This window comes from Argentina silus, assembly GCF_951799395.1.
Source record: "Argentina silus genome assembly, chromosome: 22".
NCBI classification, from domain to species: Eukaryota; Metazoa; Chordata; class Actinopteri; order Argentiniformes; family Argentinidae; genus Argentina; species Argentina silus.
Window position 1 is genome coordinate 8,365,566 of NC_139676.1, and position 17,143 is coordinate 8,382,708.

General features: G+C 44.8%; 1 protein-coding gene across 1 annotated transcript in view; it reads right to left on the reverse strand.

Annotated features, from left to right (window-relative positions):
* The window catches only part of neurl1aa (neuralized E3 ubiquitin protein ligase 1Aa), a 35,616-nt gene extending 19,412 nt beyond the window's left edge, over positions 1–16,204 (reverse strand). Inside the window, exons 1-3 of the mRNA XM_083693427.1 lie at positions 15,987–16,204; positions 7,436–7,689; positions 6,406–6,727 (exon numbers count right to left, since the gene is read on the reverse strand). Coding sequence (XP_083549553.1) covers positions 6,406–6,727; positions 7,436–7,689; positions 15,987–16,020 — 610 coding nt within the window. The 5' untranslated portion in view covers positions 16,021–16,204. The remainder of the gene's footprint in view (positions 1–6,405; positions 6,728–7,435; positions 7,690–15,986) is intronic.
* Between the last annotated feature and the right edge of the window lie 939 nt (positions 16,205–17,143).

Consider the following 17,143-nt stretch of genomic DNA (forward strand, 5'->3'; position numbering starts at 1 on the left):
CCAGAATCCAGAACCCAGCCAGAGACTGGGTTTATCCAGATTTCATGTCATTAATACTTACGTTAATAATATATACATATAACACTCTACAGCTGGTTCGTATTGAGGGCCAATCACACTCAATGACTAAATCTGTGGGAGCTCAGGACGTTTGCAACTCTGAAAAAGGGACTAAACTGCAAGAGCTTCTTACTATGTCTGTCAACGTTATGTGAAGTGAGGTGCAGATATATCTGAGGTCTGCCTATCTACACTCACAGAGCACTTTATTAGAAACACTATATGAATACTGGGTAGGGTCTCCCTTTGCTATCAAAACAGTCTCAATTATTCGTGGCATTGATTCCACAAGATGTTAGAAACATTCCTTTGAGATTCTGGACCATGAAGACATGATTGCATGATTTTTCAAGTGCACTTTCAAGCTGTGAATCTCCTGTTCTACCACATCCCAAAGGTGTTCTATTGGATTCAGATCCGGTGACTCGGAAGGCTACTGAAGAACACTGAACTCATTGTCATGTTCATGAAACCAGTTTGAAACGACTCTTGCTTTGTGACATGGTGCATTATCATGCTGGAAGTAGCCTTTAGAAGATGGGTAAATTGTGGCCATGGAGGGATGCACATGGTCAGCAACAATACTCAAATAGGCTGTTGCATTCAAGCGATGATTGATTGGTATTAATTGGCCCAAAGTGTGCCAAGAAAACATTTCCCACACCATTACACCACCTCCACCATGAGAAGGTGTACAGGTGTTCCACCACCTCCACCATGAGAAGGTGTACAAGTGTTCCTAATAAAGTTCCCAGTGAGTGTATATAGACAGATGTAAAGTGATCTATATGTCATACTTCAGACCCTGTGTTGTATTCCGACATCCATAACATGAGGTAATCATAACATATCAGGTTTTCTCCAAACAAAACAAATCAGAACCGAAAGGTAACCTCTGAAAACACGGCAAAAAAAGGAAACATCAAGCTATAACCGGCTGTCAACCTCGAAACAACCAAGCGGGCCGGATCATAACACATATGGTTCTATGTCAGACCTGCCGCCATGTGTTCTAACCTGACGTGTCCTACTGGACTACCGTACCGATCTTCTGACACCCTGTCAGCGATAAGTGAGTTTTTCGGACATTTTTTGCGAGACTCAACACAAAACAAAAAACCGCCACATCTCTCGTGCCTCTCTCAATCATCAAGCTTTCACAGCCCGTATGACACACTGGGCTTTTTTTTTTTTTTTTTTTTTTTTTTTTTTTTTTTTTTTTCGTCATCCGAACAAAAGAGCGCATTCCGCAATCACTGGTGATTTGTTCAGCGAAAAATAAACAATGCGTTTTGCCAAAATGGAAAAAAGGAAGCCAAATTGCTGTATCAAATGCAGGTCAGGGAGAAGAGCGTTTAGAAGTATCAAGTAAAGTTCAGCGATGAATATCATACTCATACAGGTTGAGCCATTTGAGGAAATAACAGAATGTTCCCTTTTTGAAACAGCTATTACTTGTTGATTTTCTTGCATTTCAGAGGTGGGACTGACCTGTCAATCATTGTGATTGATAACTAAATGCTGTTTCCTTGTGTTGCAATGGCTGTTTATCTTGTCAGTTAAAAGATGCCGTGCAATTCATGTGTAATGCAATCTTTCACCGAGGACGTTCCTTTTTATGAAAGGTCCATGACAGCTTTGACACTTTGAAAGGTTGTGTAGTTCATGCGTGCATTTGTGTTGACAGTGATGTTTGCAATTATATGTCACGATTATAGTGGAACTGAACTGGGCTGAATTAGCGATTCATTCTTTAAAGTCACAGTCTGCAATATTTTCTTATAAAATGCCCTAAAAATTTCATTTTTTAAAGATAGGCCTAAATAAGATTGATGAAACTGTCTCACTTTACTTTCTTTCATAACCAAAACATAAACCGATCACTCCACACTGCTTGTGCTTTCACTGTCCTAGGAACATGTTTCAAAACATGTTTTGAAAGCTATGCTGTTCTCGACTATTACAGTAAATTCCTGGAACGCTACAGTCAATATCATAGTAATCAGGCTCCATTGTTTGCATATTTGTTGGCGACCCACTCTTTGAAGGTCTGAACAAACAGCAGAGTGTGGCTTTACCCACACCCTCTTTGTTTAAAATATGGTGTCTAAAACTAGGGCCAGAACCTCCTCTCGGGACGCTGGGACGAATGAAATGGCCCTCAGGCCCGACTGTCAGACAGCGTTTTCACATCTCCCTCGTCTTCACCGGCGTCACATTGCCCCCCCCCCCCCCACCAACCCCTCACCCCACCAATTTAACATCTGGAGCTACTCAACCTGTTTCATATGGACCTGTGTGTGTGTGTGTGTGTGTGTGTGTGTGTGTGTGTGTGTGTGTGTGTGTGTGTGTGTGTGTGTGCGTGTGCGCGCGCGCGCGCAGAAGTGTGTGTGTGTATGCATGTGTGTGTGACTGTACAGTAAGTGTCAGGGGCCACCCAGGGCATGGATATATATTAAACAACCTTTGTGCCCTGTTGGATTTGAACCCCACAGGGGACATTTTCATTTCCCCCCCAGATGACGTTGGCAAACCCAGGAAATATTGCATTTGCCCAGTTCAAGGCCTGGCCCGGTAAATCAACTCAGCTCTAGAAGCAATTCTAGGAGGCTCAGCAGAGGTGTCACTGTATGGCCTTTCTTCAGTATCAGGCCCATAAAGATATGGGATATGTTTATGGCTAGCTACATACAATATATTGCCAGGAAAGCAAGCCTAATCGAGCCCAAAAGGAGAAAGCAGTTAAGAAGAGAAGAGCTATATACAGCCAGCCGGGCAGGCAGGCAAGCTAATCTCCATTCTCGTGGTCACCAGGGATGGTGTGTGTGTGTTTATGTGTGGAATGAGGCTGCCATCACAAAAGTAGATTAGATTTATCTACCCCATAACTCTCCCTGTCTGAGTTTCATTAGCGAGTGCAGGAGGATCTTAAACTACACTCATCACGCTGCTGGAGGTGAGGAAACACTAAATCAGTGCGCCACCTAGGACTCTCCAGACTGTGTTCGGAAACAAAGGCATCCCCTGCAGGGAGCCAACCATACCATACCTTTCAACCATGGCCCTTGCATGTGTTACCCAGTCAGAGGTCTCGAAACTGCCACCGCCTCACCTAATGTTCTGATCCCAGTGGAACTCTGACATGCTAACAGCTGATACACACCGTCTAAAGGAACAATACTCATTGAGATTCTGTTGGAGCTCCGCAGATGGGGTTAATTTTTGGTGTCTAGACAGTACTGTACATAAACATATGTTCTATGCGTTTGTTTTTTCAGTGTTTTGTAGGATCTTGCACATTTATCAAGAGGACCACAATGGGAATAAGCCTCCGGATGTTTTAATCATATATGGTATTAAATATAAACATGTCTGTTTTGTGTGTCTGTCACCTGGGGCAGCTTGATATGCGTTTTTAATTAACAAATACATAGAATCAAAACGGCATCTTCCAGAGTAGGCAGACAAAACAAGACGTTACATGGCTGGTAACATTAGACGGTGGGAACTCGAACAGGACTGACTGGAGGCCTGAGGTAACTCATCAAACTGATCTGGGATCAGCCTACCCTCCCTCAAACACCACATCCAACCATTATGAGACCAAGCCAAAAAAAAACTGAACCTCAGATCAGTGCCAGGGGGGTGGGAGTGGGAGTGGGGGGGGTGGGGGCTAACTTACAGTACAGTTATTGCGGCTTAGCAAAACCAACTTGTCCTGACGCGTACGCAGGGAAGCCATTAAAGTTAAATCATTACAATGTGTAACGTAATACAACTTGCCGGCTGGAGAGGAAAAAAAAAGAAAAGGTGATTCGGTCGGACAGATAGTACGGCTGATCTGAATAGGAGGTGAAGGCTGCTTGGGAGCTAGCATAGGGTAGCGCTATCCCAGGTGAATGGAAGTCTGTGTTGGGATGAGAGCTAACATCAGTGCCATGCTAATTCCCATTACCGTTTCCAGCGGCAAACCGTTCACTTGTGAAATATAACTATGCCATGTGCTGTGTACAGTGTTTAATGCAGCTGTCGCATTTTCAATTGAAGTCCTCGGAGAGGAGATTTCTGTTCCTTAATAAAAGCATAAAAGTATAATGGAAAACGGAAATAACAGCTGGATTTCTGCCCCAGTGCTGATTGAGACATAAGAGGATGCTGGTTTTGGTTTTAACTGCTTACTGTACGTTACAAGTCTTGGCTGTTGTCCATTCCAAAGCTGTTTATGGAAAACAGACAAGCCGAAGCAGGAAAAGAGAAAGCTTTTCCCCGTGCCAGAAAATACTATGAGAGAAAATAGAGCAAAATAGGAATTATGGAGCTTGGAGGGTGAGAGCAGGGGCTTACTGAGGAGGGTGAAAGGTTCAGGGTATTGCAGATAGAAATGGATTATACAGAACTGACAGTATCGGCTGTTCTCTATGACAAAGAGGAATATCTATTGTACATAATATGAACTTCTATCTGAACCTGCTACAATGTTCCACTCTACTGAACAAGCCCTAGTTTGGGAGGGCAGATGTCAGTCTGAAGGACCCCTGGAGGCATAGTGAGCCTTGCTCTTCAGGATGTCCTGAACATGGCCTGACTGTAAAAGCCAGTGGATTGACTTAACTGGGACTGAAGAGAGCGATTGAAACTGTGCTCAGAGCTGCATGCAGTTTACAACAAGGTCAGGGAACTCCCAGAGTTCAATCTGTCCGAGCCATGTATGAAACAAATGTGCATTTGGCCAAAGGGATCCTATTGTTTGACATTTGTATCTTATTTTGTAGCATTTTTTCTGGTGATGCCGTTCTTGCTGTTTATGAAGAGGTCAGGGAACTCCCAGAGTTAAAGCTGTCCAAGTCTTGTAAGAAACAAATATGCGTTTGGCCAAAGGGACCCTATTTTTTGAAATTTTTATCTTATTTTGTAGCATTTTTTCTGGTGATGTCTTACTTGCTGTTTATGAAGAGGTCAGGGAACTCCCAGAGTTCAATCTGTCTAAGCCTTGTAAGAAAATAAATGTGCATTTGGCCAAAGGGATCCTATTTCTTGACATTGTTATCTTATCTTTTTCTGGGGATGCCATTCTTGCTTTCCGGGGCACGGTACAGTAATACGAGGAGACAACGTGCACTTTGGAATCGCGTGCCGTTGTCTGACATCATCGCTTCTCGGAACTCCAGTCTGTGGAGGAATACAGGTTTGGTCGTACTTCGTATGTGTGTGTGTGTATATGTGTGTGTGTGTGTGTGTGTGTGTGTGTGTGTGTGTGTGTGTGTATGTGTGTGTGTGTGTGTGTGTGTGTGTGTGTGTGTGTGTGTGTGTGTGTGTATGTGTGTATGTCTGGATTCAGATAATGCGATTCCCTCACACACTGAACACAAAACATCCCACCCCCCAGCTAGCGGAGAGAGAGATACCGCTGTCAATCACTCCTGCTCACAATTAGGATCAACTGTGCTATCTATGGAACCATGTGACCCTTCTATTTTTACCAGAGGGGGGGGGATGACAGCATTGAATCCCGAGAGAACAGAAACATTCACATACTCCCGACCAGGGCACATCAAAGCCATGGCCTTGCTATCGTATGCTATGCCTTCAAGGTATGTATGCTAAGCTTCGTAGCATGCCTGCCTCGATAATGCACAACTGTGAAGCTATTTCACAGACCTCGCCTCACGGCCGAGTGTGTAAACATACTGTATCGGGCCAAATATTGGTCAGATATAGATAGCATTTTTACAGCGCTTTTCGTCATGTCTCAGGTGCTTTACTGTACACTGGGTTGAGGTAGGTCACTTCATTGATCACAAAAGAGCCCCTTATTTACGAGCCAATCGTAAATAGGGGGTCTATGACTTTTGAGAGGACAAGACCATCTGCATAGAGATGAACACACAATGCACTGATAGTGTAATTTATAATTATTTAAAATTATTCTAATTTATAGTGTACATGCCCCATGACCATTCCACAGCCTCTAGCCTCAAATTTTTCTGGCAATACTTGCCATTGTTTTTTATGTCCATGCACCAACCTCACCAAGTCAATTTCCTGTATGTGCAAATATACTTGGCCAAATAAAAGAATTCTGATTCTGATTCTGAACACACGGGCTGGTTATTTTCCACACCAAAAAGCTCAAGTGGTTGTAGATGACAGGGGATACTTCTAGCCCCATTGAGGGGATACTTCTAGACCCATTGTGACACTGCATACAGGGATATCTCATGCACTCAAAAAGATACGTTTTACAATGAATCCCGATACTGTTGTGATTGTGATATGGTGTCTCCATAATATAAATGTGACGTCATGTAGTACAGTTCAGTCACACCTTATCGGCGGCCATCTTACCTAGCAGCTGCACGCCGCGGGTGAGCCCGTAGACGTCGATGAGCGCCCAGAGGGGCTCGGCGGTGCGGACCCCGCTGAAGAACAGCATGGGGCTGGACTCGTTGATGCGGTAGAACACTCGGCCCTTCTTGTCCACCCAGAAGGCGATGACGTTGCCCTCGTTGGCGAACTCCTCTGGAAGGGCCTTGGCCCAGAAGCCGCTCTGGGAGACCAGGTCGGGGCAGGCGTACTTGGGCAGGCTGTCGGGGTTGATCCGCGACGGGTCCTTGGAGGTGAAGCCGAGCCGGAGAGCGCCGCTCCAGCAGCACTGCTTCTTAGTGATCTGTAGGGGGCGATAGAGAGAGAGAGGGTCGTGGTTTCATGAAATGTCGCTCAATCAACAAGAGAGTCCCTTTTTAGACCTGTAATATGTTGAGTGGGTTTAGGGTTGAAAGGACAACCAACAAGCAACCATTAGGACTGTATGTGACCTTTTTAATTATTGGAGGACATGGTTTTCCGAAGACATAGGACAAACTCACGTTAAGTTACAGTAAGTTCATGATAGGGTTTAAGAGTACCTCTTTCTTGAAACCTTGAAATCTTGTGAATGGCCTTGTCACACCTGTACACAATACAATTCAGGCGCCCCTGTCTCACCGATAACCAGTAAGACCACATTTACTAAGAGTCAGTGTCTGTTTCCATAAGCGGTGTTTACCCAGCGCTTTCCCTGTGTTGACATGTTGGGGTGATAGCAAAAGTAGAAACCTGCTAAGCCTATTTGGGGAGAGAGAGGAAGAGAAGGGGAAACAGCAGCAGACAGATAGGGGGATTTGCCTGTACAATCTCATTAAGTGTGTGTGTGTGTGTGTGTGTGTGTGTGTGTGTGTGTGTGTGTGTGTGTGTGTGTGTGTGTGTGTGTGTGCGTGCGTGCGTGTGTGTGCTTTAAGTGTGTGTGTGTGTGTGTGTGTGTGTGTGTGTGTGTGTGTGTGTGTGTGTGTGTGTGTGTGTGCACGCATGTGTGTCCTCCAACATCCCCCCAACCTACCTTGAGGCGGACCTGCTCGTACAGTGCTATGGGCCTGTTGCTGAAGGTGATGGCGTTGCAGAAGCTGGCCTGCCTCTTGACGGTCTTCTGGGCCAGGTCCATGGCGATCTGGGAGCCCTTGGCGTTGGGGTGGAAGAGGAGGGGGCTGATGGCCAGACCCCCCCCGCCACCACCACACTGCTGGATGGGAAGGCAGCGCTTGGGCTTGTGGTGGCATCGGTGGGCTGTGGAGGGGAACGGGCCCCCCAAAGAGTCTAATGGGGGGAGAGAGAGAGAGAGAGAGAGAGAGAGAGAGAGAGAGAGAGAGAGAGAGAGAGAAGGGTTAATACAGTTAGAATGAGAGCAATATAGCAGTCTCTCTTTCTTTTAACATGCATAAAATGTTGTGATATGGGGCTGATATTCACAACGCTGCTCCAGTATGATACTGAGCAATCAGCATCATTCATAATCATTATATAACTAAATCTCTTCTGATCACATTACAAGCTTCTCTTAAATTAAGTCTGATGTGGCTATTGCTATTATAACATCAGTGGCCAAACGCTCACGAAACTCAATATTATTCCAACAGCGGAAATCAATTATTGACAGTACGTCATGCATACAGTTGTGTAACGTTTTTCCATGTCTGATTCGGAAATGAAATTCTACTCATTGCTTTGTTCCTATATCACCACATGACCCAATGCGTTTAGGAGTGGAGAATCGAGTCAATGATATGATCTGGGCCATCTCTGAATGATAATATGATTGTGTGCAATGCCATGCTGAATCTCTGAACCCATTATCCATCTGAGGGCACTGCAGACTGGGCACTGGGCATGATTGAGTCTAAGTGAACTGTGTTTGACATTTTCACTCAGGATGCACACAAATTTGATTCATTTCGATTCATATTAATTGTATAGACCATGTCTCAGTGGACATAAAAATGTAATTGAATAAATGCTCTACCCAGTGGACTTTGTAAATTGAATTGAATATACTTCGTGGAAAGCCAGACGTAACTAATAATTGAATAATCAAATAATTTCCTCAAACAGATACAGTACACTCACATGACCCACTCTTACAAACAACAAACAAGCTGTGGATCTTATGATTTGTGATGCACAGTCTTATGATTTGTGATGGAAAACTTCGGTTTAGAAAAGGGACAAATGTGACTGTGGTTTCTGGTTGATAATGAGATGGAGAGAGAGAATCAATGTGTTTAGAGATGACGTGGGGAGCAGGTGGTGGAGGAGAGGAGGATCTGTCCCCAGACACTCACAACAACACCAGAGCAGCCATGCTCGCTGAGAAACAGCTTATACAAGCTCCCTCATTTCCATGGCTCCCCCATAAAATGTTTTTCGGTACGCCTTTCATGTGTATGGAAGATCTACTGTTGTCTGACAGGATTTGTTTGCTAGTGTTCTTTGCAAATCTTGGCCTATTTTAGACGATAGCTGTTACACATAGACACACTGGGACTATAATTAGTTTTAATTGATTTCCAACCAAACAAAGGCTTCAACAGCAGCCAATCAAGTCCTGAGAAGCTCTCATGAAGCTACTTAAACACTGCCTTCTGGACAACAACACCTTCTGCTGTGTCAATGAATACACACACACACACACACACACACACACACACACACACACACACACACACACACATGCACGCACACACTCACACACAAACAGACACACACGTGCACATTCACGCATGCTCTCACACACACACACACACACACACACACACACACACACACACACACACACACACACACACACACACACACGCCAGTCTCCCAGTGTTTATCTAGTAATGGGCTTTCTAGTTTCAGCCCAAAATGACAGCAGATACCCAGCCCCATGAGGCAGCATCTATGTCCTTATTGTCTTAGCAGGGGCCGAGGGAGGGCATTCATTCAATGAGGCACACATGGTCACAACAGATTGAACTGAATGCATTAGCTTACAGTAGTGTTAAAGAGAAGGAGAGAGAGAGAGAGAGAGAGAGAGAGAGGGAGGGAGGGAGGGAGGGAGAGGGGGTTAGAGAGAGAGAGAGAGAGAGGGGGGGGGTAGAAGGAGAGAGAGCAAAGAGAGTGAGAGAGAGATCAAAGAGAGTGAGAGAGAGAGAGCAAAGAGAGTGAGGAGAAGAGGAGAGAGAGAGAGAGAGAGAGAGAGAGAGAGAGACGCAGCTGTTGGGTTAGGAAACGGAGGTTAAGTGTGAATTCATGTTCCTTAGCAACCCTGCGTCCCTGCGTCAAAGGGGGCTGGATTGTAAATGTGCGTACCAGGGTTCGTCCAGGCATTCGTGGATAGGTAGAACAGATGCTGTTTGTTCGCCAGGAGACAAAATAATATTTTTTGCATTTTCAAGCTTCATCGTGGGATCACTCATATTTCAAGAAATTTCAGCTTTGTCTGAGATGTCATCTTTCCATGGTGGGCTGTTGTGTTTTACTATAGATGAAACACATAAAACACATTCTACCTCCACCAGCCTCCCCCGGTAGGGAGAGGGTTGTGACCCTATCAATCTCCATCTAGAGTTGTATATTCTGTTTCTTTCCCTTCAGAAACCTACAGTAAATGTTTTATCATCTACCAAACCTGAATGCTCCCAGGTGAGGTTTGCTGTTTGCCCTCTTCACAACTTAAATCATCTTGTCCTTTCTTACTCCTAACCTCGAAACCATAATAAGCGAAAAACAGAAGACTGATCTTCTTCAACGTGAATTAATGTTAACCCACGACGCCCGCCCCAGTGCCCGGCATTTTGTCCTCAAATGACATCCCAAGCTAGGCAGGCAGGAACAATGGAAGCACAAGCACATTGGGGGATCAGAAGATTCTACTCACAGTCTAATCATTTGTCAGTAACAGGTTTTTAATTCCACCTCATGGACGTAGATAGGACTTGGCAAGCCTAATTTGTCCTCCTCTGCCTTCGGTTAGAAACCAGGGCGAAACTCCCGACGGTGGGTCGAGAAACCCAATTAGTGTAAGTGTTTTTGCTAATGTTCTGTGGAATGCATATGGAACCACTCTCTTATTCAAGCCCTGTGTTGTTGATGCTAATGACGAATATACATTATGTTCAAGTGCAAAGGACGTAAAGATGATAAATCTGCTTTTATCAGAGGGCGAGGTGCACCAAGAACCAAAATGACTGTAATCAAAACATCAATTTTGATTATATCTCTTTGATATGCTCAATACTCAGAGTACCTTTTAGTTAAAGGAATGCATTTATCTGGATCTTGGAGTTCTTCCAGCATCCGACCAAAGTTGGTATAGTCTCACACACTCAAACACAATGTGACCCCCTGGATGTCAAAAGCCTTAAAATGGATCTAGTTAACCAACCGGTCTGGCAGCTGCCTCCATAACCCTGGCCCATCCTCATTAATGTGTCAGTGTGTGTGTGTGTGTGTGTGTGTGTGTGTGTGTGTGTGTGTGTGTGTGTGTGTGTGTGTGTGTGTGTGTGTGTGTGTGTGTGTGTGTGCGTGTGTGTGTGTAAGGGGAAGTATGTCTTGTTACAGGGTAAACACTGTGCATACTTCTCTCTCCTGCTGTAGCCTGAAGTGTGGGGGAATTTATTCCCCTAATGACAGAAGAGTCATGACAACTCAAATCCCCCCTTGGAGTACAACATGGCTTCTTCCGTGTGACTAGGAATTCACTACGTGTCATCCTCCAATGAACATCTTTGTTAAACTGTAAACCGGGGGGGGGGGGGGGGGTAAGATTGTTATTCTTATGTTCCCTGCAGTGGCGTTAGCATAGCATTATGGTGGCTAATGCAATTACCGTTCTGTCAGTTGACATTCAAATATTTGTTCATGACCTTTGGAGAAGCGACTTCCTTCTTGCATAGAGGGGACTTTCAACCGCTCTGAAAATAGCACTCATTATAGACCTACGTACAGTACACAATTTCCACAAACTATCAAATTGAGTGACTCACATTGTCCTCATTATATAGTGTGCATCAATCAGACAATAACGCTGTCTGCTAAACGGTATCACCGTTGGACACACAGGTTATTAAGTTTGTGCTGACAATGGAGAATGCCCATCCTCTATGAGCAACAAAGACCCACAGCAGAGCAACTCTCTCCTATGTTACCTCTGCCCACCTGCCTGCCCCTCCCCACCTGCCTGCCCTTCCCCACCTGCCTGCCCTTCCCCACCTGCCTGCCCCTCCCCAAGCTGGTTGCTTTACAAAGACGCTCAGTACACATCCTGGTGGTACCGAGCCAGAGATCCGGGGACAAAAATGCACACTGAGAGAGACACACACACACACACCCTCACACACTCACACAAACATTACAAGTACACACACTCACACAATCACACAAGCACGCGCACACGGTGCACTGTCTCATACTCACGCACACACACCCATGCACGCACATAAACGCGCGCACGCACACACACACACACACACACACACACACACACACACACACACACAGCCTCTGGGATGATTTAGCCTTGTGATAGACCAACTGTCACCTCTCATCTCTGTTGGGCCTCTAGTGTGGGACCCAGAAGGCAGCAGCAAGACGGGTTCTGGGGACATTTGTATATCCTCTTCATACACATACAGAACATTGGGGGACATCAAGGTCACTTTTTTACTTGATTTACTTGTTATGTTTACTTTGCACACTTCTCGGTTGAAGTTCCAGTTTCTTTTTACAACTTCACTCGAAATACCTGTTGGCAATGACATTTATAACCACAAAGTAAACAACCCCGAAGCGTGGTGACAAACAACATTGTATTCTTAACGATGTTTTCATAGGTTGTCTGAATGATGTATTTACTCCAACTGAGTCATGAGCAAACGACATTTCAGCTTGATGTAGCACCGACTTTCAAATTAATCAACGGGTAAAACATTCATCACCCAAACTAGGCTAGCTGGAGTAGCATAATGGCTTCCAATGCATCCAATATGTTTACCAATCTCTATTAGGCTATAGGCAAGCTATTTCACTTCCCCACACTCCCACAGCCATGTAAGAGGCCGTAGCTACTAGCTAGTGTTTATGTGTGAATGACAGATGCTACGGTAATAAAGATCAAGAGTGTAAAACTCAATACGATCGGACTGGCTTAGAGATAGAGAAGATTACCACTGTAGCTACGGTCGTCTGGCCCTGCGTGCTCTTAGAAACGGGCTCCATGGTAGCAGCGCACATGTTTGTTGTAACCATGGGCCGTCATGCGCTAGGCAACACACTGACAACACCATTGATTTTCACTTGATAAACGGCTTGTGTCAGGGGCAAATGCATTGTGGGAGTTTTCTAGATAAATATAGACTGACAACATACTCCGCATACATATAGGCCTATCTTGAGGGGAATTCCATAGGGCCCTACGATAAAAACTACATTTCCCACATTCGGTAAATCACCTGTTTTAGCAAATGAAGCCGTATCTAATGTCTTCTCATCGGCTTAACCAGGAGACTGTGTCAGATGAATAATTTAGACGTGGCTGTCATGGCTATAATGAGCAGAGGGTGCAAGGAGAGCTGCCAAACTTAATAAAGACCCCGGTTGTGACGTGTTCCCGTGTGGTCACCTAAGCTCACCCTTGTTACCTCATTCTCTCAGAGAATAGCGTTATGCAATCATAATCAATAATTGACCATCCTTTAGGATCAAGGGCTGTAGGACAATGTAATCAGATGTCTTTTTTGTTGCTTTTTCAATGGCAGCGTCTGAGAATGCTTTGAGGGGGACTATAATGATAGTGGAGTGTATTAATTTCAAGTGGGATGCTTTTTATGTTGTGTATGTGTGTGTGTGTGCGCTTCCCTTGAAGGTGAACTGACAAGGATATGTTGACAAAAGGGGTGTGTGTATTGTCACGCTGTGTGTGTGTGTGTGTGTGTGTGTGTGTGTGTGTGTGTATGTCTGTGTGTGTGTGTGTGTGTGTGTGTGTGTGTGTATGTCTGTGTGTGTGTGTGTGTGTGTGTGTGTGTGTGTGTGTGTGTGTGTGTGTGCGTGTGTGTGTGTGTGTGTTGACTCAAGTTAACCAAGTCTGAGTCTACTGGGAGACACTGGCACGGTCACTACACACCAATGCCACCTGACCCGAAAGACATATGTTACTGTCACACACCATGGCAACGGGACACGACAAAACACACAGGGGAACATACACTCTGAATGTGCCCCCCATCTCTCCCTCTCTTTCTTTTCTCTCTCTCTCTCTCTCTCTCTCTCTCTCTCTCTCTCTGTCTCTCTTTATTGCTCTGTCTCTCCTTCTTTGTCTCTCTCTCTTAATTCATCTTAATTCAATGACCTTTATTGTTATTTGCTAGCATACTGTACATGTTTAAATATAGCAAAGCAGGGGAGTTTTTTTGATAATAGAATCACATCTCTATTCTCTCTCTCTCTCTCTCTCTCTCTCTCTCTCTCTCTCTCTCTCTCTCTCTCTCTCTCTCTCTCTCCTGTGTCCCGCTTATTGCTTCAAGATATAACATGAATTGCTATGAATGCATCCACTCATTCAGCAGTTAATACTAAAGCATTTGCATCAATGGGTACACAACGAACAACCAAACAAACAGACGCGTTCTTCACAGAGCACAACCCCATGCAGTGCATAAGAACAGCATTACATAAAACTCATATAAAACTCCTATCATGTTTTTTCCATTCATTATTAACAATAATCTGCACAGATGTCCCATGACTACGTGAAAAAAATCAATTTTTCATTTTACAGGGACAGGAACAAAGACGTGGAACACTCATATCTCCTCAATCAACCCTGTACGTGCAGACTGAGCCCTATTCATTCCCAATAGAGGAGGGCCGTTCTCCGCTCCCTCCCTCCCATATAACCGAACAGAACAGACCGAGCTGTGGTATGAACTGCTCCGCTGGCTGGCCCACTTTGAGTCGATCGATAGAGAACGTCAACAAGTGCTCCCACACATTCGACAAGAGACTCAATTACGCAATCAAGTCCCAGCGCTTCTTGGATGTGGAGTTTTGCTGTGTTCTGCTGACTTCTGCTGTGTTCTGTTGACTTCTGCTGTGTTCTGTGTTCTGAATGCGGAGCAGTATCGATTGACACACAAAAAGAAAGCTTTCATGAATAGGCCCTTTACGAACTAGGCTATCTATAAGTGTACATGCTATTCCAAACTTAGTAGTATAGCATTCGTAAAACAGTTCTCGGCACTTATAACCACCTACAACGTACACAGCGTATTAATTAACGGTATGATCACGTAAAGTGTTACCCAGTCTCTCACAACCAAGTGAATCCAGAGTGTAGTCTAATGCTAGAGACGGGCAGTTAATACATGAGATCTCCACTGTTGCTGAAGTCTTTGACCTTGCTTCCCAGTGAGAAAGCCAGCCTCCCTGTCCTGTCCCTGTCGCAGTCTGTCCCACTTCACCTAATTGGTTTAATCTATGGGCTTTAATTAGAGCAAACGATCAGGTGGAGTCTAACATAGGAGGCTGGCTGCCTGGCTGCCTGGCTGGGACTTAACTTGATGTCAGTTGGCCTAAGCTGCTGTAGCCAAGATGTCTGGTGTGGTGTTTTACCTGCATCAGGGGGAGGCTGGTGGAGGTAGAGATCGGAGGACAGGCCGTTCCATGCATTACAATGAGCCCGTCCTCCGATTTCTGCCTCCACCAGCCTCCCCTGGCCTGGACAGGGCAATCAACAACATATAGGTGTTATACATGTGTTATAACTTAAATGTGAAATGCTAAACATATGTTGTTCTCTTCAGTGTCTGCATAAATCACACAACATTAAATGACTTGACATGTTACCCATGCACTACAGGTCCAAATGCATTGTAGATCTTATTAATTTACAGTGTAGACAGTTTTTATACATAAAGGTATACACTTTTTGTTTGTTTGTTTACATTGTGCCTTTTACTATAATTCCAGGACTGACGCACGGTGACCTGCAATAGCCTATAACCACAAATTGATTTATGGATTTGGTTGGCAAGGTTACAACACAGCTGCACACATCATGATCATCGTACAACAACGCGGGCTGAAATAAAACAGGGAAACCCCGCAACTTTCTCTGACGCTCCACAGTTACCCATAAAAAAAATTACCCAACCGTCTCTGGTACCAAAACGGTAAACTGACACAGGATGATAAGCGATGATAACAGCGTAGGGTTTATTGAGTAGGATATTATATAGGCTACAATGCAAAATATAGGCCTATGGGAAGCCAACAACACCCAAAACAATGCTACCCTTCTATGGCTGTACTTCTGTGGACACATTGATCAGTGTGGAAATATTGGCCAATATCCTGATCATTAACGTAATAGATCAGGCTGTAAGCCTAATTGCCTGGTGTGACATCTCTGTGACATCACGCCATGGGTACCTGATACCCTTGCAACCGCGTTGTTTTACGCGACAAGCTATTGCCCATTGATCATGACATAACCGCAAATCGAACTGCCAATACAGTAGGTTACAGCAGAGGCGATGATATAAACTAGGAATACTTGGGGGGGGGGGGTTCCTTACCGTACAAGGCATTTCGTGTTATCTGGCCTCCCATGACTCAATTCCAGTAGAGTGCCTTATCACCAGCTTGTATTATTCAAAGAGTCGCGGTGCGCAATCCAACGCCGACAACATCATTGCATTGCACATCGATCTGCCGTTCTTCCCACCCGAATGGACATAAACAGTCCAGTAGAATACAGTACGGTACACACTCCTTCTAAGCGCCAAGCTGAGCGGTGCGTGTAGCCAACTCCCCCCATTCACTGAGCGCTCTCACCGCTGCCGAGCCCCACTCACTCACACACTCGCATTTACATAGAAGGTGGAGTCATGGTATAAGCGGCATTAACGCAATCGCTGCCGCTGCCACAGCACATCAGACATAACAGAGACAGGGTGATTGATTGTGGACTTTGAGACTGAGAGAGACGTATGCAACGGGAGTGAAATGCATCAAGTCTACATTGCAATTGTAGGGAATAAGAGCTGTGCGTTTGGGCATCCTTCTTTATGCTTTCTCGTGTTTTCTCAGGTTGAAAAGGGAGCTAATGTTAGTGCTGAGGGGAATAAGCAGAAACATTAACAGACTATGTTTAGGTTCCGGAACCTCAGAGAGCAAGCGGTCACATTCTTCACCCTCAGCACTCTGTCTTTCACCTACACTCTCGGTTTCTTTATGTGCCTCAGGCCCCGACGGACAAATCCGGGTGACCCTTCAAGAGTCAGGCCTTTGACTTAAGCTGTCATCGCCTATCCAGGATGAGCACAAGACCCTCCATCTCCCTCCATCTTACACGCCTCTGTGTTTACATTATCCCTAGGATATACTGCTTAGAGTCGTCATGACACTGTGAAATGTCTGGTAGGGAGAAAATAGGTAATCGAAAATGTGTTTAGGCTACGCAGCTGTCACCGTCATAACTGACTAACAAAAAAAATCAACAAGGACGTTTTCTGAATGGAATCTAATTAATGGTATTGTTGTGTGAACATATTTTCCGAGCAATGGACCCATATTAAAGGCAACTTAGGAGAGAGAGACACAACAACAACCAGTTAAGCCCTTTTCAGTTCCGTGTTTGTGTTGAAAACATTACCATTGGATCCTGCTGGCAATAATATTTATGTTTTACCATTTCCTATTCACATTTAACGATTACAGCCATGTAACCATA